This window comes from Podarcis liolepis (genome assembly GCF_965112155.1).
Source record: "Podarcis liolepis genome assembly, chromosome: 2".
Lineage (NCBI taxonomy): Eukaryota > Metazoa > Chordata > Lepidosauria > Squamata > Lacertidae > Podarcis > Podarcis liolepis.
The window spans coordinates 30,150,289-30,177,316 of NC_139555.1; the positions used below are offsets into that span (position 1 = coordinate 30,150,289).

General features: G+C 45.4%; 1 protein-coding gene across 16 annotated transcripts in view; it reads left to right on the forward strand.

Annotated features, from left to right (window-relative positions):
• TBC1D16 (TBC1 domain family member 16) overlaps positions 1-27,028 on the forward strand; it is a 56,876-nt gene that overhangs the window by 24,400 nt on the left and 5,448 nt on the right. For 11 of the 16 annotated variants that reach the window (XR_014522594.1, XM_083489980.1, XM_083489976.1 and 8 more), the window contains 5 exons: positions 18,011-18,208; positions 22,298-22,445; positions 24,657-24,824; positions 25,478-25,626; positions 26,442-26,576. Coding sequence is in view for 15 of the 16 variants with exons in the window: in XM_083489980.1 (XP_083346106.1) it covers positions 18,011-18,208; positions 22,298-22,445; positions 24,657-24,824; positions 25,478-25,626; positions 26,442-26,576 (798 nt within the window). In the remaining variant the exon portion in view is untranslated. The remainder of the gene's footprint in view (positions 1-18,010; positions 18,209-22,297; positions 22,446-24,656; positions 24,825-25,477; positions 25,627-26,441; positions 26,577-27,028) is intronic. The other 5 variants (XM_083489973.1, XM_083489981.1, XM_083489972.1 and 2 more) reach the window with 2 other exon arrangements.

Below are 27,028 nucleotides of genomic sequence, written 5' to 3' on the forward strand. Positions count from 1 at the left end.
CTTTTTCCCTCCTAGAAAGTAAGGGGAAATGTGTGTGCGTCTTATGGAGCGAATGCAGGCTGCACAGCTATCCCAGAAGCCAGAACAGCAAGAGGGATTGCTGCTTTCACTGCACAGTGATCCCTCTTGCTGTTCTGGCTTCTGAGATTCAGAATATTTTTTTACTTGTTTTCCTCCTCCAAAAACTAGGTGCGTCTTGTGGTCTGGTGCGTCTTATAGAGCGAAAAATACGGTATATACCCTTGACAAGGTATATAATGTGTGAGCACCTCACTTTGTCATGAAGTAGGTGGAAGTAGTTGTATCTATTATCTCTAGAAGCTGTTCTATTTGTGCGAGAGAGACGTTGCAGTGCTTTCTCCAGAAGTAACCTAAGGGCTTTGGTAACATTTTCCTATCAGAAATGTAAAGGTTTACTATGGCCCCGTTAGCAAGCAGTGCTAAGGCAAACCATGGCTAAGTGTAAACAAGCAAGCACCTGAGTACGCAGAGTGAAAATTGTGGCTTTTTTGCTCCTCCACAAGCAGTAAGCCAAGAGCAAACCTTTGTACATCTCATGGTTTGTCTGGAGCAAAACAAATCATCAGCTCTGGATTGACATAACGCTAAGTCAGATCATGGCTGGTTCCCTGATCTAGAAACCATGGCTTTTGCAACAGGAGTGTTCTGTTGTGACTTGTAGTACAGGGATTCCACACAGACACACACACACACACACACACACACACACACACACACTCTTACACACATTCAACTTGTGTGCAATCAGCTTTATGCACTTAGCAAAAATAAAAATAAAATAAAAAGGGGTTGGGAACGGGGGCGGACATCTGGGAAATTCTTCAGTCCCACCCGCCACCGAACCCAATGGTGTTTTGACTATACACGATTTCACGTTTACTCCCGGTACCCAAGAACGTAACCCCTGCATAATTGGGGAGATGCCTGTATCTACAGACTTCATACCCCAATGTAGCTGTATTGTTAGGTAAAGGTAAAGGGACCCCTGACCATTAGGTCCAGTTGTGGCTGACTCTGGGGTTGCGGCGCTCATCTCGCTTTACTAGTCGAGGGAGCCGGCTTACAGCTTCCGGGTCATGTGGCCAGCATGACTAAGCCACTTCTGGCAAACCAGAGCAGTGCACGGAAACACCGTTTACCTTCCTGCCGGAGTGGTAACTATTTATCTACTTGCACTTGCTAGGTTGGCAGGAGCAGGGACCGAGCAACGGGGGCTCACCCTGTCGCAGGGATTCGAACCGCCAACCTTCTGATCGGCAAGTCCTAGGCTCTGTGGTTTAACCCACAGTGCCACCCGCAACCCTAGCTGTATCGTTAGACTGCACGTAAAAGCTAACTGTTCCAAGGACAAAGGCATCAATAGGTGCATTCTTTCATTGCTAACATGATACTGGGAAAGGGGTGTATTTCAGTGGAAGAGCATTTGCCTTGCAAGCAGAAGATCGCAGGTTCAATCCCCAGCATCTCCAAATAGGACTGGGAGAGTACCTTGTCTGAAAACATGGACAACTGCTGCCAGTCAGTGTAGACAGTGTTGAGCTAGACAACTGCTGCCAGTCAGTGTAGACGGTGTTGAGCTAGATGGACCAGTGGTGTTGACCTGGTACAAGGCAGTTTCCTGTGTTCCTAACAATGGTTTTGTACTGCAAGGCATTCCGCCCTTGCAGTAATGGTGGAGTCTGCTTTGCCAGTGTACTCGTGGGAGAAATTTAAGTAAAACGGGGAATAATTTTCAATGAAAGGTTAGAGCTAACGTGATCAAGTCAAGTTTGTCCGCAATTACTGCACTCTAAGTAAGTTCCCAACCAGTGTAAATACAAAACTCTGTAACTATAAAGCTTAGTACAACAAAGAATACATAATAAAAACCACACTGTCTCAGTGCAAACCATTTCCGGAATCAATACAATACTAAATTCTTAACAATTTATTATACTAGAACAAAAAAGCACAGCTATGGTGGTGGGTTTAAAATAGCAAGTCACAGTTCATTTTGTGGTTGGCTTATTGGGCTGGTGGATAAGTACAAGACTAATAGCACAGTCTAATGCATGTCTACTTGAAAGAGAGTCCCATTGAGTTCAAGGGAGCTTATTCCTGGAAACTGGGTACAGACATAACCCCCCCCCCAACCTGTATATGTGTGGCGCTGGGAAATCAATCAATTGATTTAAATAAATTCAAATCTGGAAATGGCAGGACAGAGCTGGAAAGTCCTCATGGCTTGTGAGGAGACCCTCCCCAGAGCCCGATGTTTCAAAGACTTTTAAAACAAGAATTTATAGGCTCCAAAATGGCTTGCGGGGATTCTCACTGCTTCTGCGCTACCCCTCTCGACAGCTGTTGGACGGGAAGCTACATTGCAGTGGGCTTGGACACACTTTCCCCTGCTCTTTCTGGCAATCTGGAGGCAAAGGAACAATATGGGTTGCTTTCTGTTACGTAGGGTTCCGAAGAGCTCTGCCCTTTTTTTGTTGTAAAAGAAGAAAAAATCGCCCTAGTTCCCTGCCGTGACGAGGCTCTCCACTTACACACATTTTGCTTATGTGCACGGGGGCCCGGAACGTAACCCCCGCATAAGTGGGGAGTCACCTGTATAGGATTGCACCCACCACTGCAGTCCTATATAGCAACTTTCCCCAACCTCATCCCCTGTCATACGTTTTAGACCAAAAATTCCATCATTGCTGGCTGGGGTTGATGAGAGGTGTAGTCCCAAACACCTGGAGCAAACATGGTTGGGCAAGGCTAGGAGTAAGTCTCATTGCACTTCATGGGACTTACAGCACAATCCACTGTGTATCTACTCAAACAAGTTCTTTGTTTGTCTTTGCTTTTTCCCACTCACCACATCACAGCACCAGCATACAGAGTGTTTCGTCCTCTTTCCCTTATCTTCCACTTCCTTTTACTTTATCTTGTATTTCCCGCTTGACATATAACACTAAGCTAAGTGTGAACACATGAGTATATGGGTAAAGCAAAAATTGCATCCACTTCACTCCACACCCAGTCACCCTGCTACCATGCTACCTGGAGTTAAGCCCTGGTTTGGTTTAGCGTTGCTTCCAAACTTAGGCTTCTGGTTTGCCTGGCTCTAGAACAGGCATGTCCAAAGTCTGTTTTGGGGGCCCTGTGGCAATTTATTTCCTGTGGTAAAATCCTAAAAAACCCTCAACAACTTCAATCCTAAAAAAAGGTCAACGGCTTTGGGGAAAAATCATAAAAAAGGTCAAAAACCTTGGTTGGCCCTTTGGTCGGCCCTCACGGCCCTTCACTTCATCAAATCTGGCCCTCTTTGAAAAATGTTTGGACACCACTGCTCTAGAGTCTAGGCCAGGCATCCCCAAACTCGACCCTCCAGGTGTTTTGGGACTACAATTCACATCATCCCTGGCCACTGGTCCTGTTAGCTAGGGATGATGGGAGTTGTAGTCCCAAAACAGCTGGAGGGCCAGGTTTGGGGGTGCCTGGTCTAGGCAAACCATGAGCAGTAAACCAAGGACAAACATTGGTTACAGATTGTGATTTGTCTGGAGTACCTGCATTCAAACGAACAAGCTGTCATGGAACTGCTGTACAATCTGGTTTGGGCTAACTCATCCCATGACCAGTATTGTGTTGCATTTTCCCACTGCCATTGAGCCTCTTGATTTTGGGAAGATTAATAGGTTGGGTCCTTCTTTTTTTCTCCCTTGCCCCTCTCCCATTCTGTATTCAACACATTTTCTGTGCTTTTGAAAGAACTAGCAATCAGAGGTCATCTCTTCATGCGTCCAGTAGATGGCACACTTTTCTCAGCACAGCTTTGGATAACTAAAGGAACACCAGAGACATCTAAATTTAAAGCTGGGTGGAGGCTGTCCCAGCCTTCTGCTTTTCTTCAGAAGAAAATTCTATCATTGATCCTTCTCGGGAGATAACATGCCCTTTTCTTGCTATATCACCTGGGCTAGCAACTAATCAAACTCTGCCATTTATTGCCTGCCTTACATTTTGGCAGGCATAGCTGCTGATGGACCTACTTGCCTTCTGAGTGCAAAATCATCATTGTTCCTCCACTTGCAAGTAGCCCATCTTGATCCTTGTGCCCTTCAGTTTCTTCCAGGAAGGTTGCATGGGCAGGCTGCTTTCTGGTGATTAAACAATTTGCCGCTGCTGTGCTGTGATTGGCTAACATCTTCTTCTCTAGGGACATGGCCTCTGACCTCATGTCCTTGGAGAGACAATGATTGAGAGAGCTGAAGTGTGTGTGTGCCTTCAAACAGAGGACAATGCAGAATCCATCGGTTTCCTTTTCTCCCATGGAAGCCTGGATGAAAGATGACCTAAAACATGAAGGTTTTAGGAGAATGATATATGTGCATTTTAATGGAGAGTTCTGGCAGGAAGGTCTTAATTTTGCATGCCATTGATGTCTGTAATGCAAAATGTAGTTGCTACCTCAGATTCCTGTGTTGCTTTTTCCATTCATGCATCGAAAAGAACCAAGTTTCTAGTCCTTATGGGTGCTGACAGAAGTTACCTTTGAAAGCATATGTGCAGCGTTTGCTAATCGCATGAAATCTTGTTGGGTTTTGAAGCGCATTCCACATAAGTAGAAGATCAGGAGGTAAAACTGCTACTGGGCTGTGCACTATTTCAGGCTGTAGGAAAACGGGTAATAAATGTTAGGTTGTCCTCCAGTGTTGAAACGATATCTGCACCTAGAAAACGAAAATTCTGAGGCAAAGGAGATTGGGAATGCAATTCATTCAGTTACTTAACATCCCTAGAAAGAATCTGATTCCATCAGTATTTTGGAAACTGGTAGTTTCTGTAATCTCCTTGTCTCCTGTGGCAGTTCCTTACCAGTAATGCAATATTCTAGTGTCCCACCCTAGTTCCACCCTACAATTTTTGCAAAAAGGCATCATCACAAGACATCTAGATATGTGCCTGGAGGTCACCATGACTTAAATTAATCAAGAAGAGTGCTTGATGGCTATATTGCCAAAAATCTTAGGAAGCAGGTAAGTGGTCAGATTGGGGTAATGCAGGCAACTGGCTTAACAAGTGGTTGCGTGTATGTGCTCTGCTAACTGGTTCCCCTGGTTTTTTATTGACCAAACTGGAAAGCTCACTGAAAGCCAACCCCATGATTTAAATATCTGAAAAGAAGAAAAGTTGAGGGGAAAGCAAGAAAAAAGGCTTGCTCACTCCATGTAACCTATCATGTACTAAATCCAGGATTCAGCCATTCCTGTTTCCAGCTCTAAGGTGCCAGTGAAAAAAACAACATTATTTTATTATCTTAGCATAAACTATGCTAACACCAGCTCTGTTCACTGCTAGCCGTACATGAGCTTGCCCCCATGCATTGAATGTGATGGCTATTGAGGCACCCCATCTTCTTCCCCATACCAGGAAGCTTTACCTGTGCATCTTTTTCACCTGCCACTGCTCATGTTCCTCTTAAATTCAAGAGAGTCTTTTTTTTTCTTTAGAGAGCATCTTAAGTAAACAGTATGCACCAGTGCTGTAAAGAGGAGGTGCAAAGTAACATTTTAATTTTAGATATAGATAGAACCAAAAACAAGCTTTTGGCTAGGAGAAAAAGGTGTATGAGTGGAATCCCCAGTGTAGATAAAGGTAAAGGACCCCTGGACAGTTATGCCCAGTCGAATTTGATTATGGGGTGCAGTACCAGCGTTTGTCCATAGGCAGCTTTTCTGGGTCATGTGGCCAGCATGACTAAACCACTTCTGGTGCAACAGGACACTGTAAGGGAAGCCAGAATGCATGGAAACGCTGTTTACGTTCTCGCTGCAGCAGTACCTATTTACTCACACTGGTATGATTTCAAACTGCTAGGTTGGCAGGAATTGGGACAAAGCAATGGGAGCTCCCTCCGTCATGCGGATTCGAACTGCTGACCTTACGATCAGCAAGCCCAAGAGGCTCAGTGATTTAGACCACAGCACCACCACGTCCCTTACCCCAGTGTAGCACCCATGTACACCAGAGTGCCCCCTTGCTGCTCCTGACTTTTTTAACATTTCAAAGATATTTTTTTCCCTTTGACAGTGGCTGGTCGGGTGGGTTAGAGACAAAAAAGAGAGAGGCTTATTTAAATCACTGTCTGATGTTCTGATGTCTGATGAATCACTGGGACATGTGGTGCTACCCATGACATATTTCCCCTGGTCCAAAAAGGTTGGAGGAGTCTGGTGTATGGACTATAGAAGGGAGGAGACTCTGGTGCAAAACCCAGCTCCATTGGAAAGGAGCAGTTCTTTTACAGCTACAACAGCAGCAGCTCCCAACCCTATTCCAGGATTGCTTTTTGCCCTTTTAGCAGTGGGGAAATGAGCAAAGCTTCCTGTCCTTCCTCCCACCCTGGAGGTGAAATTGACAACGGGTTTATCCAAGAACTCTACAGAAGAAGAGAGCAGGACAGGAGCAAAAGGGGATAGCGAAGCTTGATGGCAGAAAGGCAAGCAGGCAACAGAGAGAGGCAGGGTTTCCACACAGTCAGTCACCAGCCCTATCACGGATTGCAACCTCCAGACCACATGAGGCAGCAGCATTATATGAGTTTGTGCCTGAAAGGACTCTTCTGCAATTGCGATGAAAGCTCAAAAATAAATAAAATATACAGTTTTTAAGGGATGCGGGTGGTGCTGTGGGTTAAACCACATAGCCTAGGACTTGCCGATCAGAAGGTTGGCGGTTCGAATCCCCGCGACAGGGTGAGCTTCCATTGCTCGGTTCCTGCTCCTGCCCACCTAGCAGTTCGAAAGCACGTCAAAAGTGCAAGTAGATAAATAGGTACCGCTCTGGTGGGAAGGTAAATGGCGTTTCCGTGTGCTGCTCTGGTTTGCCAGAAGCGGCTTAGTCATGCTGGCCACATGACCCGGAAGCTGTATGCTGGCTCTCTCGGCCAATAAAGCGAGATGAGTGCCGCAACCCCATAGTCAGCCATGACTGGACCTAATGGTCAGGGGTCCCTTTACCTTTACAGTTTTTAAAGACTGGAGTGATGCTCATATAAGGACAGGGATGCAACAGTTCAGGAGAGGTGTCATTTGGGCTATTGTAAATCAATGGTTCCCATGCCAGATAAAAAAGACTAGTGTGGTTTCTCGACCACCATTCAGTCTGGCCCCTTTGACGTTGCTGCTCCCCACCCCACCCTTTTAGTCTTGTAACTACCATCCATTGTGCATCTTTTTTCTCCCATGCTCATAGGAGCCCAACCTGCCCCTTGCAAGAGCAGGAATAGCTACCATGATGCCCTCTAGGGGTTGCAGACTCTCGCCATTCCTGACCACTGGCCGTGCTGCTGGGAGTTGAGAGGGGACCACATCCTGCCTTTCAGCCTTTTCAGCCATTTCTTGCCGCTATCTTCTGATGGCTAAACCAGGTTTTAAGAACGTGGACTGATGATGACCACCGTTCTTGTTTCTTCCATATTCGCATTCATCTAACCTTGCAGACAAATTGACAAAAGTTACTACGCAGCAACAATACTTACTGGTCTGCTTGCCTTTTTTCCCCTTCCTTTTTTGCATACTCCTGCGAGCCGTTTTTGGCTCTTCTAACTTTAACAAGAAATTCCCTGCCTGGCTGCCTGGAGGCGATTCCTACTTGTTATAGGCAGAGTGGCTGTTTTTGCAAGCCAGCATTAATCCCAGCATCGATAGGCCATATGTTCTCCTGCGCTGCTTTACGACGAGCGCTTCATTGGCGGCTGCCTTAACAATGCACTTATTTCTACTATTTAACAAAGAGCATCCTTTCTTGTCCTACCTGCTCACTGCCTCGCTCTGTCTGTATTCTGTACTCTTTTGTTCAGAACAGAATTCTCTCTCTCTCCCTCCCTCCCTCTCCTTGCAGCTCATGCAGCGAAAATTGCCTGGCTTGGTTCCCTAATCCCAGCCCTTGAAATAACAATATTAAACACTCTTGGTAACCCTTCTGGTCAGCTCTCCCCATTCCTGCCCCCTCCCTGTATGTGGAATGTTATGCCATACTCCAGTGGGTTTTGAACAGCGGTGCCAATCTCTTTGGGTGGTGCTGGCTGGGCAAGTGTTGGAGTTCTCAGCAGAATATAAATTGGTGGGGGGTGTGTGCTTTAATCTGCCAGGCATAAAAAGGACCCTTTGAGATTCTCTGCTCATTGCTAATATGCTAAGAATCTGAAAACAAGAATCTTTAGGTGTTTCCAGTGACTTAGCTTTTTTTTTTTTAAAGGCTTGATAGTAATTAGCATAATGAGTTCTGACTTTTATTTTTGCATGGATGGATAGGGAGGAGGGAGGCAGGGAAAGCGTTGCAAAATGACCCATTGATTCTTTTTTTTTAAAAAAATAAAATAAAATAGAATAAACAAGGGTAAGAAAGCTCTCCTTTTCCAGGCTGGACCAGCTGGAAGGTAAACATTTCTCTTCATGCTGTGCTAAGAAATCACATTTTCCATCTCTAGGATTTGGGGGGGGGGGCGAGAGAAGTGTTACATTTCAATTGATTTATTAACAAGCTGAAGCCCAGGCGCAAAGGACCCCCCTCTTCTGTACAGAATGTTAAGACGTATCTTTTGGCTTTTGCAATACTTGCCTTGTTTTAAAAGGAAGGTCAGGTTCATGTCCACGCCTGCCTCTCAATGGTTAGCTGTGTTAAGCTGCAGAGGGGTGTGTGACTGTGTTTATTCATAAGTGTCAAACGACTAGACCTGTCACCGCTAAGCAACTGTAACAACAAAAATGTTGAGGAAAATCCTTTCCTTGGATTTACCGAAGCATGCCTCACCTGTTTAGCAAGTATATATGTGTGCGTGTGCGTGTTTGTGTGTATAAAATCGGAGAGTGAGCGCACTTATATATGAATGTACAACTTGCATTTGACTGGCTAAAGCAGATTAAAGCACATGGATTATTTCGTAGCAAACTGCTAACAGCTTCTTCTTCCTTTTGCCATTCCCATTTTAAATTAAGCTGTTTATCCTCTTTGCATCACTTATAGTAGCTAACAAACCTTTCTAGTGGAGTAATCGTTGACCATGCTTCTGTACCAGAAGCCTGAAAATATCAAGCTCTTTGTTGCTTAAATATATTGGAATATGTTGTATAGATTAAAATATGCAAAGTAGGCAAAATTGCAACAGTTTCACTGGATGTCTCTTTTGGGCCAGTCACTGACTGGAATGCATATTGGGCTAGAGGGGCAACAAAACAAAAAACAACAACAAAACAACAACAAAAAGAGGAGTGGGGAAATGTGCAAAATGGACTCTTCCTGCCTGCTAATGTGCCACATGATCACCTCTGGCCTCTCTCTATTATTAGCAGACTGTATTTTAAGAATCATGGCTAATGAGGACATGAATTTTCGCTCTAAATTAAAAATTAGGAGGCCTATCAGAACTGGTGTAATATAAAAAGACTTTGTGTATTAACGGATTCCATGCTGTGCATAGCTGAACACTGGCCAGACAAATTCAGAGGAGTATCTAACCTCCACTTCGGGCACAGCCCTCCCTGTGAAATTGCCCTGAAAATGGTCTCTTTTCTCTCTTCCCTTCCTCTCCCTTTTAATATGTTGGAAATGAAATGGGGTTTTACAAAGGATCTCTCACTCACACACACAACTGTGTCCTTGTATTGAGTCAGACCAGTAAGGGAGCTCCCCTTTAATGCCTCGAGAGGGTTTCTAGAACCAGCTATGATCCTGACCTTTTCTATTTTATTGTTATTAAGCATTCCTCTAAAGGAGTGTGGTGTACTAAACATGGGTCCGCTACACAACTGGGTATTGTCATCTTGGATCAAAATGCCAAACAAAATAACTTGTCTGCTCCACAAAAACCGAATCCTGTTTTGTGTGCGCACGCTCACATGTGCAAACATGCGCAATTTTGGATTCTCTGAGAGAAGAGTAAAGGTCTGATACGAAAGTTTCCCATATAGCATTAGCATGGATACTGAAAATGACTGACATTGCTGCAAGCATCACTCAAAAGGGCTTTTGTTTTCTATTTCCCCACTATTTGATGAGGAGCAGATGCCAGCACAGACAAAATATAAACAGTCTGGGCTTTGAATATCTCCGTAATCCATTTTTAAGAGAGGAATATCTGTTAACCGATAAACTCAGAAGAATTATTAGCTTATATATATGTATAGATTGTTGAATCCGCTACCTAACGTTGCATGGAAATTTCATGTAAGCATTGCTCCCCCCACCTTCCATCTTTTCCATTGTGCGTAGCTAGGCAAATTTGTCCGTAGCAGGAATGTTCCTAATGCAGTCCCTAGTGACCTTTGTGGCCATGATTGGCAGGCTGCTGTCAAGGTAGAACTTTTGCCTCAGTGGTGGGAAGGAGCAGAACAAATGCCAGAGGACAGCTCCAGCTCCCTTGGGGAACTGGGCTAAAAAGGTGAAAGAATCGCAATTACAGGAGGTTTTCTAGCACAGAAAGTTAATTAGCTACTTAAATAGCATTTAGTGGCACTTGCTAGGGGGAAATGGACACATAACAAAGGTCTGTGTGCATGTGCATGAGAGAGAGAGGGAAGGAGGGAGTGACCCATGCCAACATTCTAGCATTGGGGGCTACAACATTTCCAGAAGTCAGTCTTTCTCAAGAATAATGGGACGTACTTGGTTAGTGGAAGGAAAGGGAATTTAGACTTTGCTACAGTCCTGGACTGGACGCGGGTGGCGCTGTGGTCTAAACCACTGAGCCTCTTGGGCTTGCCGATCAAAAGGTCGGCGATGGGGTGAGCTCCTGTTGCTCGGTCCCTGCTCCTGCCAACCTAGCAGTTCGAAAGCACATCAAAGTGCAAGTAGATAAATAGGTACCGCTCCGGCGGAAAGGTAAACGGCATTTCCGTGCATTGCTCTGGTTTGCCAGAAGCGGCTTAGTCATGCTGGCCACATGACCCGGAAGCTGTATGCCGGCTCCCTCTACCACTAAAACGAGATGAGCGCCGCAACCCCAGAGTCGTCCATGACTGGACCTAACGGTCAGGGGTCCCTTTACCTTTTACAGGCCTGGACAAACAAAAATTGAAGATGCAATCACATTCATTTTTATGTCAAGAATATTGCACTTAAGATAAAAGGATGTGCACAGTTTATCCTCAATCCCTACTCTCCACCTAGATTTTATATTAGAAGTTCTTTGAAGCAGGAGCCTGTGTCTTTGCTTAATCCGGAAAGTGGTGTATGCATGCTGGTGGGTACTATAGACATAGGTCTTTGAATTTGAAATTCTGTCGCAGAGCTGTTGTCCTATTGCTGAATCTAGAGGGGTTTTTGCTGTTGTAGAAATATCTAACCCACTTTCAAAACAAAAATAAAACTGCAAAATGCAGCAGTCGGGTCCAGAATTTAAATTGTGGTTGTTGGGTTTTTTAAAAAAAGTTTTCTTAAATTTTCACTTCAAGAAATTTCAATTTAAATTGTTGAACAGGTAAAGAAATCTAGGCCTGCATTTGGAGGTGGAGCTCTTAATATCATGGCTTGTTGCCTTATATGGCTGGTCAGCAGATCAGCATAGACAAAGAAGGAAGCCAAGATGTAGATGCTTTGTTGAGCTTATTATCTGGTGTGACTGCTAACAGAAAGGCCCACAAGGCATGGAGGCACAGAAGGAGCCCCTTGGAATTGGCTTAGTGTTTCAAAGCGGGCATGATACAGCACCACACACAATTACCCTGACTCCAGTGGAAGATTTGCCACTGGCTTCATTTCAAGCTTCACTAGATACTAGATTATGATTTTTAATTGCTCTGTTTAGACCCTGAGACTGAAAGCGAACCCTTTCATTCAGCTTTTGCTCTAGATCAGGGGTGGCCAGCTCCCAAGAGACTGCAATCTACTCACAGAATTAAAAAACTGGCAGTGATATACCCCTTTTTCGAGCTTTTTTTTAGGGAGGAGGAAACCCCCGATTATTGAAAATCCAAGCCTAAGCTCAAGGGAGAAAGGGGAACAGCCACTCAACAACAGATCACTGCAGGGAAACAAACAGCCTCACTAAGTAAACTCCGTTTTCCGTTCTGCAGATTGTGCAGCAATGGAGGCCGGGACGAGGGGGCAGGGCTGGAATTTATTTTACCAATACTAAGGAAAGGGATAACTGAAGAATTGATGCTTTTGAATAATGGTGCTGGAGGAGACTCTTGAGAGTCCCATGGACTGCAAGATCAAACCTATCCATTCTTAGGGAAATCAGCCCTGAGTGCTCACTGGAAGGACAGATCCTGAAGCTGAGACTCCAATACTTTGGCCACCTCATGAGAAGAGAAGACTCCTTGGAAAAGACCCTGATGTTGGGAAAGATGGAGGGCGCAAGGAGAAGGGGACGACAGAGGACGAGATGGTTGGACAGTGTTCTCGAAGCTACCAACATGAGTCTGACCAAACTGCGGGAGGCAGTGGAAGACAGGAGTGCCTGGCATGCTCTGGTCCATGGGGTCACGAAGAGTCGGACACGACTAAATGACTAAACAACAAAGGAAAGGGACCCAGCAATCGACCGCCATCTACCAAAACCTCACGGGGATCTACCAGTAGATCACGATTGACCTGTTGGACATCCCTGCTCTAGATTGCTAAACTACATGGTTTTCCCTTATGCATGTAACGGGAAAATCAACAATGGCACATCTTTATCCCTGGGTCTCTGTGTTAGGCACAGTACCACATAAACACAAAAAACTAGGTTGCAATGCCTGTTCTCATTGTACCCAGGCAGATACCTGTGGGAAACCCGCAAGCAGAACCCAAGCACAAGACCACTTTCCTCTCCTGTGGCTTCCAGCTACTGGTATTTGTTCTAGCAGAACAAACAGAAATTATATATGAGTTATGTACACTTCTTTTAATGAGTTACCAACTACAGGAGCATCATGACCTGGTTAAAACCTAGATTACAACTGTTAAATTACACAACTCATTTTCATTGCCAATGTGGGAGTTGAATGCCCAATATGATATCTGGTTTTAGATGTAAATATAGGTCCCTGTGGTCAGTCCTCAGTCTAATTGGATATACTTGTAATTATGTCCTGCATCTTATTTTATAAGTGGGTGTTGTCAAATTAGTACGTTAATTATCATGTGATGATATAAGCACTATGGTATAAGGATTGCCTAAACTAAAAGGAAACTGTATTCGCACCATCCTTTGAAGGAAATCCTGAGAGTCAACAGATACTTCCAAAGGATCCTTGGCCAGCAAAGAAGAAAACATCTGAATGACTTACCAGCTACTTTGAATATGGAATCTTTGTAAACTGAGAAAGTTACCATATTTTTCGCCCTATAGGATGCACTGTCCCATAAGGCGCACCTAGTTTTTTTTTGGGGGGGGAATAAAGGGGAAAAAATTATTTCCCCCCCAGCCCCCAAACAGGCAGCTCTCTGCAAGCTGTGGGAGCGCTCCCTCTGCTTGCGGAGAGGTGCGCGAAGCCTGGACGCGCTGAGCTCAGCGCCCGCAGGCTTCAGCATGCAGGCAAGTCTCTGTAAGCAGCGGGAGCCCAGCGCTGGGCTCCTGCTGCTTGCGGAGAGGTGTGCGAAGCCTGGAGAGTGTGAGGGGTCGGTGCGCACCGACCCCTCTCGCTCTCCAGTCTTCAGCGAAAGCCTGCATTCGCCCCATAGGATGCACACACATTTCCCCTTCATTTTTGGAGGGGAAAAAGTGCGTCCTATAGGGCGAAAAATACGGTAGTTTAATCGATGTAGCAGCGCAGACTAGTTTGGAGTGAGTGAACTGCCCCTATCTTCCATGGTCACTTTTTAATTTTTAATAATGTTCTTTGTTTTGGAAGGTAGTTGAACCCTAGCCTTGAAATACTTTTGGGGGAAATTCAGTACGTATCTCTCACCCCACTGCCCCCACTCCTCCTCACTCGTGGCACAAAAAGTGTTATAAATTTTGACTTCCCAACAGCTTCTTTTGAACTCTTCTGTTGGGCTCCCCAAGGAAGTAAGCTCTTCTCTTACCATCACCCTCACCTGTCTTCTTCAGTCTTTCTGACAAAAGGCAGATCGCCAGTTCTTCCATGGTTACCTAACAAAACAGGATTCTGGGCCTGTTTTTTGCTTGTTTGGATCAAGTTAACTGCTCTTTCCAGTATGTGATCTGCTCAGTCTCGCAGCTGCTTTGGGAGTCAAGATGGTGGTTTCCCCAGGGCATTCAGAATGAAATAAGATTTGAGTTTTAAGTTTCCAGAAATCTTGAGGACTTGTGGGTAGTGGATTTTAAAAAGATGGACCTGTGCAGGAACAGCTGTTACGCTATTTCCACTCCCCACCTAGCTAGTCGCTGAGCTGCTGTTCTGTGCCAGAATGTTCAACAGATGTGTTGATTTTGCTTCTGTCTGTTGCATAGTTTTGATAATAGGTGCAGTTTCTGTGAGACGGAAGTCATTTTGGAATAAGGAAAACCTCTTTTTTATGGGGCAGAAATGGTGGAGCTGAGGTGGGGGGTAACGGGGTGAGAGAGCTTGGGAGGCAGGAGACCCAATAAATGGAGAGCCCAAACAGCTGTGAATTACTTATCTATGATGACTGAATATGTGCAAATAAAAGAACTTAAAAGCAAATTTGGAGATGGTTAGAATATTTCTGTTTAAAGAATTAGCATGTACAGTGGTACCTCTGGTTGCGAGCAGGGATCCATTCCAGAGCCCCGTTCGCAACCTGAAAGGAGCGCAAACCGCGTCTGCGCATGCATGGGCCGTGATTCGCTGCTTCTGCGCATGCGTGTGGCGTCATTTTGCGTGTCTGCGCATGCATGAGCGGCGAAACCCGGAAGTAACCCTTTCTGGTACTTTCGGGTCGTCGCAGGATGCAACCTGAAAACATGCAACCTGAAGCAAACATAACATGAGGTATGACTGTATTTAAATTTGAAATGTGTTGGGTAGTAGATCATTGGGCTCTACTGTGTGTGTGTGTGTGTGTGTGAGAGAGAGAGAGAGAGAGAGAGAGAGAGAGAGTACACAGACAGAGAGACTGACTTCAAGCTGTATTGCTGAACTTGGTCTCTCCTGCACATCAAGGGAGGGGGCTCTGTTAACAATGGAGCCCTCAGCTTGGCTGTCTAGGGAATGTGTATTGGAATGCAATGACCCAAACCACTGGTGAATGCTAAAAATAAGGCTCTTCCAGTGGTCTAGTTCAGTCTGTGGCCTTGGTTTGGGGGGCACTGTTTTCAGGATAGGAAAGCATGCTGGTGGGGATGTTCCGCACAGGCATGCTGAGTGTGTGATTTCTTCAGCGTTCAGTGCCTACATTGTTCAATAAGCGGATTAGAAAACACTGCATAAAGTGGCTTTTCAGGGGGCTGCTTTTATACCTGCTCCTTGCCTTGTTTTGCAAACCATGATTTCACAGTAGAGCCCATTCAGGCTGTTCAAATGGATTGGCCTTTTCAAGATCTCAGAGGTCACAGTTTCAGATTCACTTGTTTCCCAGAGCACTGCTGTTTTTCTTGGGGCAGGAGGGAGGATGATTTCATAGGGAAGGGGAGGAGTTACTTTCTGAAATCCGGACCCTATTTGGGGGGCAATATATCTCCTGAGTTCAGTTGCTTAACATGCCGAAAAGCTTTGTCTTGTTGTCCCTAGTATTTTGTGGTTAAGCAGCTGCGCAGCCACTTTGTCTAAAAATGTGATGTGTGATGCTACCAGCTGAGCTTCTATGTGGTATCGTATTTTGCATTCCTAGAGTAAAGGTGCTGAAATTCTGTTCCTTGACTATTCGTTTGAGGGAAATGTGCCACGATAGAAGCAGGGAGTTATTCTTACATTTGAAATGGTTCCTCTAAAGAGTTAGTGTGTCTTCAAATTTGCATATATTTCAGTTTGAGATATGATGGGAAGTAGGTGGTTTTTGTCTGCAGAATGTATACATGCAGACTATGGAATTTCATTCCTGTTATTTCTGGAGAAATGTGGCCAATGTCACTACCAAACATTTCTCTGTGATTAAAGGACCTAAAGCCCTTTCCCTTACAAGGTTCTTTTTCTACCACAGAACAGCCAGTAGAATCATAGAATCGTAGAGTTAGGAGGGACCCTGAGTGTCATCTAGTCCAGCCCTCTTCAATGCAGGAATATGCAGCTGTCTCATACGGGAATCGAACCTGCAACCTTGGCATTATCAGCACCACGCTCTAACCAACTGAGCTATCCATGCTACTGTTTGTATGCTAGCCATTTGAGGAATATTTGTAGAAATAGAAGAGGCCTGCTTGGGAAGAGATTTTAGAGCAAAGGTCGCCAACCTCTTTGGGTCTGGGGGGCACTTTTGGAATTTGAGAAGGTTGCTACTGCCAAAGGTGTGGCTTAGCACTAACAAGCTGCTGACTGCAAAAGAGCAGAAAAAGAAAAGAGATGGGAACATAAAATGTTTCAAATATGGAAAAAAATCTGTTCAGGTGTTGATTTTGTTTTGTTTCTGGTTCACAAAAAATGTTGGAAAACTTTCTTCTTTTCTGGACACAGTTAAGTCTTGGTTGTTATGTTCCCCCTGTTGCTGGTTTGCTGCTGTAGAATAGAGCTGGAAAATAAAAGATAACTGAATGCAGAAATAATTTTGAATTACTACAGCCAGTCATACATGCACAGATACACACACAAACCATTCTTAATTCTGGCTGGTGAGTGCGTTTTTTTTAAAAAAAGATCTTTAGGGAATGGAAAAGAATAGAATACAAATACAAGGAAAATACATCAAAAATGCATAAAATGAGCTTGACTCGTACTTGAACAATACTGGCTCATACTGGTATGATGTTTAAGGCTGACTATCATCTGCAAGCTTCTCAAAATTAGGGCTTTATGAGGAGAGAACAAGGATTATGCTTCTGCCTTTTCACTGTGCTGACTCTCCCCAAACAACTTTGGAACAATCCATGCTGTGAACCAGGCAGAGGTAAAGGTGATAACAGTGATGCCTTTAAAATGCCCCCCCCCCCAAAACAACAACAACAACAAAATTGGAACAATCAGGAAAAAGGTGGTGATAATAATGACAACGACAACAAAATGTCTTTGGTAACAGGTCTGGACCTCTGCATAAGACTTCAGGGTTCCATTGATAGGGTGAATATTGCAGTCCTGAGCTAAATAGACCAGTGGCCTGGTTCTGCATAAGGCAGCTTGCTACATTCACATGTTCACGTGACAGACTGACACTGATGTAGAAAGTGCTTAATGGTCTTTTTCTTTGCCCTGCGAGAGAGGCTGCTGCATCTGTTTTACAAACTGGAAGCTGTGGTCGAGAGGGGGTCAGTGCCCGGCCACCCAGTGGGTCTGGCAGAAATGGAACTCAGAGTCAAGTGGTTTCCCCAAGTCCTTTCACAGCACAGGAGCCACAAGCCTTTTAGCTGCTTCCACTTTGCCAGCATGCTTGAAACATTGCTTGCTTCTCTCTTTTTTTAAATATTGTCCTCTCAGCATTGTTGCACTTTGAGGAAACCTACCTGCTCTGCTCACCAGCCCTATCTGGGAATCAAGCACAGACATTGGTTTGAAGCTGGTGTTGGCCAACCAGTGTTGCCTGTTGGGAATTCATAAACGTGCTGAAGTGAGAATGAGACATTAGGGTTACTGACTTGAAAAAACATGCACACAAATTTGGACTTTTCTCTAATGCCACTTTGCAACTTGGGGAATGCTGTGCCTTCTGATTACGTGAAGCTTAATGAAAAGAGTTGGGTTTTTTATTTTATACTTCCAGCTTTCTTTTTCTTTTCCTCAGAGCGTTTTATTCTTGCAGCAATGGATAAAGGTTAGACAGAGTTGATGGCTTGCCCAATACCACAGAGTGAGCTTCATCGCTAAGTGGGGTTGAGTCTGTTTCCCACATCAAAATCAAGCCCTCTAGCTCCTATACCGCACTGGCTCTTGCAGTTAGTAATTTTCAGGTAATTTTTCCTGCCTTCTTCCTTCCTTTCTTCCTCTTTTGGTGCCAATCTCTCATGGTGGTGTAGCGAACCGTGCAAAAGCCACATGACTCGCTCAGTCAGCTCCAATTCAAGCCTTGATCCCAACTCCCAGTTCCAAGAGAATAACGTTCAAGTACAGACCTCCCGGTGGGATGAGCAGCAGAAGGTGTTTGCCTTGGAACAGATCTGTGGTGTCTTCAGAGTCGACCTGGGACAGATGCGGTCTCTTCGCCTGTTTTTCAGGTAGGATAATTCCTTTGGAGATGGTCTGACATGCCTTCCCTTGCCCTGTTACCTAGGAGAGTGACACGGCAGCAGGACCAGGGTGAATTTCCATCTTTCATTGTTCTCTGAGTGGAAGCCCACCTAGGAAGTTCTAATGGTATCAGGTGTTCTTTGTGAATGGTGGAGTGCTCCTCTGCGTCCGTCTTTCAGACAACAGATTACCTGTACATCCTCTATGCATTCTGAACCAGTGAGCCAAGACTTACTGTCTCTATTTCTTCCCACTCGCACCACCTTTTTTGTGAGGGGATTTTACTGAGCTGGCAAAAGTATATAATGTGGTGATTTAGTAGTAGGCCAGATTCTATATATCCATACAAGTGGCTCTTCCTACCCAGCTTGGAATCCATAACTTGCATAAAACTTGGCTTCCTGAGGCTGGGGCTACACATTACCTCAGCAAACATGGATGTCTGCCAAGGTAATATGTAATTCTAGCCTGGGAATTTGCTTCTGTTCCAATTTTCCCCCTCCACCTCCACAGTGGTACCTCGGTTTAAGAACAGCCCTGTTTATGAACTATTTGGTTTACGAACTCTGCAAAACTGGAAGTAGTGTCCCGGTTTGCGAACTTTACCTCGGTCTAAGAACGGAAGCCGAACGATGGAAGGGCACCGGTGGCATTCCGTTGTTGCACCCATAACTAGGATTAAGGTGTGCCATTTAGCTCCTAGCTTTCATATCTCAGTTTCTAACATTGGCCTTAGCATAGGAAATAAATGAAAGGTGAAAACAAACACTAAAAAAAAAAAAAAGGAAACTGCCTTACACCTAATCAGATCATTGGCTCACCCCACTTGATGATGTCTGCGGTGATTGGAAGCAACCCTCCAGGGTTTTGGGGATTCTTTCCTAGACATAGGTGGATACGCCAGGGGTTGAACCTGAGACCTTTTTTATGCAAATCGCATGCTCTACCTCTAGACCTTTAATGGGTATAGTATAGTATAGAATAGTATAGGTGAAAATTGACACTGGATTATGGGACATAAATATGGATATGCACCTACTTTATACACCAGTTGGAAATCTTGGAACGTGCTCAGTTTATGGCATCTGAAATGTACGTCCGTACAGTCCTGTTCATTCAATGTAAATTCATGAAAGGGAGCTTCCTTCCCAGTGGCAAAGAGCAGTGCGATGGAGCCTGGCCTTTAAGCCCTTGCCTAAGCCTCTGCATGCCTTTTTACGGCATATTTGTTCATAGTGCTTCAGCAACCAAGGCCTCTGGAAGTAACTCAAACCACTTCCCAAAGCAGCAGCACTCGCCATAGTGTTTTGAACCCACTTACAGAATCCCGCTGAAAATGTATTTAAAGTTTAAAGTGTGTGGTTTTGCACCGAATTGTTGCAGTACGGTGTTTATGACATTGGCACCCCAGATGAGCGGTATGTATGGGATTATCCCATTTTCTTCTCACAGATAAGTGTGTAAGGTAGCATTAGATAGTGACTAAACCAGGCTCACTCAGGAACCTCGTGGGTATGTTAACACTAAGCCAAACCATGTGTCCCACTGCGTTTGAGGCACTCCCTTGGCCTTACACCAGGCATAGGGAACCTGTGGCCCTCCAGATATTGTTGGACTCACAACTGCCCAGCCCCAACCCCAGTCGGCATGGCACAAGGTTGAGGGCAATAAAAATGTCAGTCGAACAACATCTGGACAGCCATAGGTTCCTCACTCCTGCTTACATCATATTTTGTATATTCTGTAGCTCACTCACTAAATTGCCTCTTTGCACATCCTCTTTCCTCTTTGGTTCTGATTTTTAGGGCCTGTAACTGTTGAGAACGTAAGTTTTTCTAGGATCTTTGCTGTGTAAACAGGAAGTATGCACTTCTTCTATTCCATAAAATTCAGCTCCTTTTCAGGCTACCAAGTGGGATGGGGGTGGGGAACAAGAGGAAGTCTCTTCATTTAGAACGGGGAGAGCTGAAGGGCTATGGCTAATTATCCTATTAATCACAGGTAAATTAACAGGATTTGCATATAATTTTCATAAACATGACAGCTGTTACACTTATACAGCATTTATTTATTTATATAAGTTTTTCTTTTTTTAAAAAAAAATTCCTGCCTTTATAGCGAGTACACATCATTCCAAGGGAGATTTTCAACAAATGTGTCACAATTTAACAACGAAACTCCCAATAACAGTGCAACATACAGTCAGATACAATATGATAGTTATTTTTCTGCTGTTGCTGCCCACAAATACAAAGTTGAAATAAATAAATAAATAAAATTCCAGTAGCACCTTAGAGACCAACTAAGTTTGTTCTGGGTATAAGCTTTCAGTATCTTTTTTATTTATTTCGACTGTGCCAGACCAACACAGCTGCCTACCTGAATCCACAAATACACAGATAGCTAGATACAGTGGTCCCTTGGTTCTTGAACTTAATCCATTCCGGGAGTCTGTTCGACTCCTGAAACCATTCGAAAACCAAGGCACGGCTTCCGATTGGCTGCAGGAGCTTCCTGCACTCAAGCGGAAGCCGCATCGGACGTTCGGCTTCCAAAATACGTTCGCAAACCGGAACACTTATTTCCCGGTTTGCAGCATTCGGGAGCCAATTTGTTCGACAACTAAGCCGTTTGAGAACCAAGGTACCACTGTATCTGAAATGTGTATTGATTTATGGAACAACGTTGACATGAAGCGATGAAAGGTTGGAAGCCCTTGACAAGCTAGCTTTGTTTGTTTCCTCCATTTCAGTCCTTGAGCTGCCTCTGTTATTTAGCGCCTGTTTTTGGTTTTTACAGTTCCAAGTGGTGTATGAATAACAATGAGGACTAGAGGACATGGAGTTACAAAGGAAAGCTGGGGTTCTTGGTTGTGGGGGAGGGTTATATTATTTATTATAACACATTCAGTGTTTTATGTATGTGTGAGAAAGACGGAGAGAAAGAGGGCTTTGTGCCTGTCTGGTGAGTGTGTGTTGTTTATTTGGGGAATGTGTTGAGTGTGTGGTCTGCACGTGCAGGATATTTTTGTGTGTATGTATATACATTGGCCATACCCACTGGTGGCATGTGGCTGAACATCCCTTGGGCTGAAAAAGGTTAGCCACTGCTGATTAACGCCATGAGTCCTGGAGTTCATTTGAGAAGCAAACTGGTCTTGGCAGCCGACTCCTGTGCCCAGGCCCTTAGGATCTACTGGCTGTGGGGCAGGGAGCACTGTTCCACCTGATACTGCTTTTGTTTGTACAGTGCCTAGCATACCAGGACTCTGGTTGATTACCATAAACAACTTGGTAAGTACTGCCAGATGTAAGCAAAAAAACCCCCAAACCCACCCCAACCTTTTTTGGGTACCGAGAAAAGTGCAGTGTTCTCTGCACTGTGAGACCTCACAAGCGCCAATTGGGCCATGAAAGCTCATAATCAGAGCAGTGTGTGCTCTGCAGGGGGCAAAATGAAAATGAAAAGCAACCTCTACACCCGGGGTGGGGGGGAGGAGAGGGGGGAAGCAAAGTATGTGCTCAGAATATATTATGCAAACTAAGGTCAGATGATTTGCATAATTCATTTTGATTGCAGTTTGGAGTTTTCAGAGAACTTGCCATTTCAGTCCTTGCAGATACATTCTATGGGGAAGGGGGGGTAGGGAACGAGAGAGCGAGAGAGAGAGAGAGAGAGAGAGAGAGAGAGGGAGTGCAATGGAGGAGGAAGGAATTGGGGTGCTTGAAGCTTGGGAAATGATGTAGAAAAAGATGGCTGCAGATGCAAGGCACAGACTTCTGATTCCTGGAAACGCTCCCTAAATTGGTTTGGTTTTTGAGTCTTAAGAAAGCATATCCTTCAATGAGAGGTGCCTAAACCGCATTAGATTGTGTAGCGCAGTTCACATTTCTTTGGAAGGGTGCTCTATATATTCTCAGCCCAGCCATGAAACATGCACACAGGACTCACAAATGTTGTTTGCGCTGTCTGTATTTGAACAACGTCCCACCCCCTAGATGTTCTGACCAGTAAACTGTGCTCTTAACTACATATTCCCTCTTTCCTTTCCCGGTCCCTCCACCATTTTCCTTCAGTGATGAGGCATGTACCAGTGGGCAGCTGGTTGTTGCCAGCAGGGAAAGTCAGTACAAGATTTTCCACTTTCACCACGGCGGCCTGGATAAACTTTCCGAAGTGTTTCAGCAATGGAAATACTGCACAGAGACCCATCTCAAAGACCAGGTAAGCTGTAAAGTCCAGAGTAGACCTGGGGAGCTTCCACACACCCTCTCCACCCCTAGCAGATGTGGTCTGTGGATTTCTAGCTAGGAATGAAGAAATGTGAGCAGCATCTCTTCTTGTTTCTGACATGTCTGGAAAAGTGGTGGCAAGTGCCCTGGAAGGCTCAGAGGCCAACAGTAGGTAGGGCCAGAGCTCACCTACCAGGCCAGGTTCAAAGCTCTTGTGTTGATATGCAAAGCCTTGGGCAACCTGGGTCCAGAATACCTTATATCACTCTGGAGGAGGGAGGTTAGTTGTGCCCCTGTGCTACAGAGGCCCAACTGGCCGCATCCAGAAGTCAAGCGTTCAGTGCTGCCAGCCTATGCTGTGGGTCACTCTTCTGGCAGAGACTCAGCAGACAGCCTTCCTTTTTATATCAGGCGTCTCCTGAAGATATTTTTTTTTGTGCTGACAGGTTAAAAAAAGAAGAAGATCGAGAAGATTATTTTGTACTGCCTTTACAGGCTTTTGTACGTTGCTGATGTTTTCTGGGAGGGCAGTTTATAAATACTATTATAAGTGAATGAATGAATAACAGAGCCAACCAATTCTAGTTTTATCCCCTTCCTCCTCCCCCTCAACTAGTTGAAAGTAAGAAGGCAAGGCAGGTAAGGGCTGGATGGCTGCCTGGCTGAGAGCCAATGTGGTGTAGTGGTTAAGAGCAGTGGACTCGTAATCTGGTGAATTGGGTTCGCTTCTCTGCTCCTCCACATGCAGCTGCTGGGTGACCTTGGGCCAGTCACACTTCTCTGAAGTCTCTCAGCCCCACTCACCTCACAGAGTGTTTGTTGTGGGGGAGGAAGAGAAAAGGAGATTGTTAGCCGCTTTGAGACTTCCTAGGGTAGTGATAAAGCGGGATATCAAATCCAAACTCTTCTTCTGATGTTGGTGGGGCTGTGCCCCATTCTTGCTGGCAGACCAGCTTTTTTGCCTGCCTGGAGAGTTGCCAGGGGTTTGTAGACACTGGTGATGCACTTCCCTTGGTTTGTTCTTTCTCTTCCTGGAGAAGGGGGCCATCTAAAGTATTTGTTTAATCCAATATTGGGGATTAACGAGGAGCAGGCTTACGTAGGTTATGTAAGCTCCTGGCAAGGTGACACTACATTGGGTTAAGAAATTTTAGCCAAACAGGAGTTTCAAATAATGGAGGATTTGCTTTATTGGGCAGAGTGTTCGCCTTTATAAACCTCTTCTGCAACTAGAAGATTTGGGCCTCGTTTCATTTCCTTTGCTTATTGTGGCCTGCGGCAGCCTTATGAAATAGGCCAGCTGTTTATATAAATGGTGAAGCCACAGATCTAATTCTCTCAGGGTTCTCTTCTGTGTGTTATGTGTCCGGTATGAGCACAGGGTGAGTCCACAGATTGGGTGGAATCTGAACTCCAGTCCAGGATGCAGCAAGTGTCCTGACTTGTCCATCCTGTCTCTGCAATTAGGCTTGTGCTGAGTGTTCAGTCTATGACTTCTAGCCGTCTGTATTCAAATGATGTTTTGACAAGGCCTATTGGCATATCTTGCTTCATTCTGCACAAAGGCCTTGCAAAGGCCGTAATTATATGTTTAAAGATACTAGAGATGCTTGTTAGAAACAGTGATTTCTACATTCCCTTCCTTCTCCCCAGCCCCCCTCCCCACTTCTTCCCCTGCTGCTTTCCCCTCATTATAGTACCACGGGGGCTTCCATCTGTGTTGAGTAACCTTTTGATTTTTAAATTAAATGTCAGCTGCAGTTTTCACCCAGGAATGGCAAGCGTCCTCGGAGAGCCTGGCACCGCTGCCTTCTCTCCTTCGTAACAGCAGCCCTTTTGTATGTGGCCAATCAGATGTAATTTATTGCGTGCATTCCTGGGCAGGCTCACGATATTGCTGCAAGCCGTGTTAGCTCTGATCTTGGGCAGGGGAGGGTGGGAAAGGCAGCCAGCCGAACCAAGCAGTGCGTCATGTTGCTCTGATCCTTAATTACTCCCAATTACGCTTGCTGGCTTGGGCCGGAAGTCTCCCCAAACTTCCAAGGCTTTGCCGCCCTCCCAGGACAGTCTCTCTCCAGATAAAAATCATCTTCTTTTTCCGCTGTGGCGACCTGGATATAAGATGCCCAAGCCATGGGAATGGGAGGTCAGGCTCCTGCAGCTATTGCTCTAGCCCTCTGTCCTGGTTTTGTCTCCCAATTAGCAGCTCACTGATGTGAAGACCTGCATGCAGTTCTCCATCCGAAGGCCCAAGCTTCCCTCCTCAGAGACCCATCCCGAGGAGAACGCTTACAAGCGCCTGGATGTCTCTGCGTGGCTCCATCATCTAAATGAGGCTGGGCAGGTGGAAGAAGAGTACAAGCTGAGGAAGGTGAGGGAGAAGACACAGTGGCATGTTTTGCTCTGCTGGTTCCAAGAGAAGAAAGGTCTCCCAAGTGGAGCGTGGAGCAGTTGTGCTTATTTGGCCTCCAGGAACCTTTGCACGTCTTCCCAGCCTTTGGCAACGGGGAGGCAACACCTGTCAGCTCCCTGCAGGCTAACGTAGCAACTCTCTGGATCTCTGGTTTGTTGCTGCATTGATTGCCCAGCAGTTTGGGACATGAAAACCAGTGAGCATTTCTAGGGGTGCTTGCACAGTATGTGAAGGCCTATGAAAGCAATTGAGACTGTCTGGCTTTAAAATAATTAAAGGCTTTGGTGTGGGGGAGGCGGTATGTGAGGCTGGGTCCAAGTGTGAAGTTTCCAAGATTGGGGATTAAGCAGTGACGTGAGAATGATGTGTTAATTGTATAGCCTCTCCAGGGGGGTTATTGACATTGAAATGAGTTTGATTTGTGTCTCCCCTGGAAAAGGGGGGGCACTGCTTTCCCTCTAAACATGTGCAGATTGTGGGGCTCCTGAATCTCAAGGCGTCACTTGTCAGAGGAGGAGAGCAAAAGAGGTCCAGTTTCAGAAACTGTGGCATTTTCCTCTGTTGCAACCTCTTTATCATTTCCCCTCTGCCCTCCCTCCCTTCCTCCCCAGGCTATTTTCTTTGGTGGGATCGATGTCTCCATCCGTGGTGAGGTCTGGCCTTTCTTGTTGCGCTACTACAGCTATGAATCCACTTCAGAGGAGAGGGAGGCGCTCCGAGTGCAGAAGAGAGAGGAATACTTTGAGATCCAGCAGAAAAGGTAATGAGGGGTGGCAGTGGCTCCAACTCCAGACTTTCAAGGTTTACATGTTTTCTTTCTTTCTTTCTTTCTTTCTTTCTTTCTTTCTTTCTTTCTTTCTTTCTTTCTTTCTTTCTTTCTTTTAATTACTTTTATAAATGCTGAACTACTTTGTTCTGTAAACCTCAATCCTAAACCCCAGATCTGCTGCGTGGAGGGTTAGGATGGGGAGGGTGAGGGAGTCAGCACATCACATTTTCCTGCAAATGTAAGGACTTTAGTCCTTCTGCCTTTCAGGGGAATGGAGGGGACTTTGAATCCAGCAGGTCCATACCCAGTTTTGTGTGTGTGTGTGTGTGTGTGTGTGTGTGTGTGAGAGAGAGAGAGAGAGAGAGAGAGAAAGTGAGAGTGAGAGTGAGAGTGAGAGTGAGATTGAGATTGAGATTGAGATGCCTCTTTCTCCCCACCCTCCCTCCCTCAGCCATTCTTCTTTTAAATCCTCCCTCCCCTGGCAATTGAAACAATGAAGGGGGAATTAACTATCCCCAGAAAATGAACCTTCACAGTAGGTCCAATGTCACATTTTGGGTGGGACGTATACAGAAGAGAGGCAACTGCTCTGTCCTCCCCAACTGCCCCAGATCTCCTTTATTTTGACCCTTACCTGAAAGTACTCCCAGGTCCATTGGCATAGCTGTCAACATTTCCCTTTTTTAAAGGGAAATTCCCTTATTCTGATTAGGATTCCTCGCAAGAAAAGGAAAAAGTTGACAGCTATGTCCATTGGCAGCAGTGGGTGGTTTGGGAGTGCACTCATGTTGTAATGTGGCGCCTAGGCTCTCCCTGACACCGGAGGAGCAGAAGGCATTCTGGCGGAATGTGCAGTTCACGGTTGACAAAGATGTGGTGAGGACGGACCGCAGTAACCAGTTTTTCCGAGGAGAGAACAACCCCAACGTGGAAACAATGAGGTGATTGTTGTAACCCATTAGTGCCCCCCAATATACACTGAGAACCTTGCACCCACTTGGAAAGCCCAGATCCATCTGTGTTTTGGACACCCAACCTCATACGCTTCCAGCTAAAGGTGGGCCGGGCAAAGCAGGTGGAGCCTGCAACAATATTGTAGTATGCTCCTTTTCATGTTGCCAGCCAGCCATGCCCATTGCCACTCCGCTCCACTCCATTCCATCCCCCAGCCACCCTAACAGCGAGTCAGCATTCTGTGCCTACTGAGCATGCTCACAGACCCCCCAAGTGTCCCTATTTCCCAGGGACAGGCCCAGATTTACAGAAGCCATCCCGGTTTCTGATTTGCTCCCAGAATGTCCCGCCTTTCCTTAGGACGTCCCTGTTTTCATCTTGGAAATGTTGGAGGGTATGGTAGGATGTCCCTACTTTCATTGGATAAATATTAGAGAGG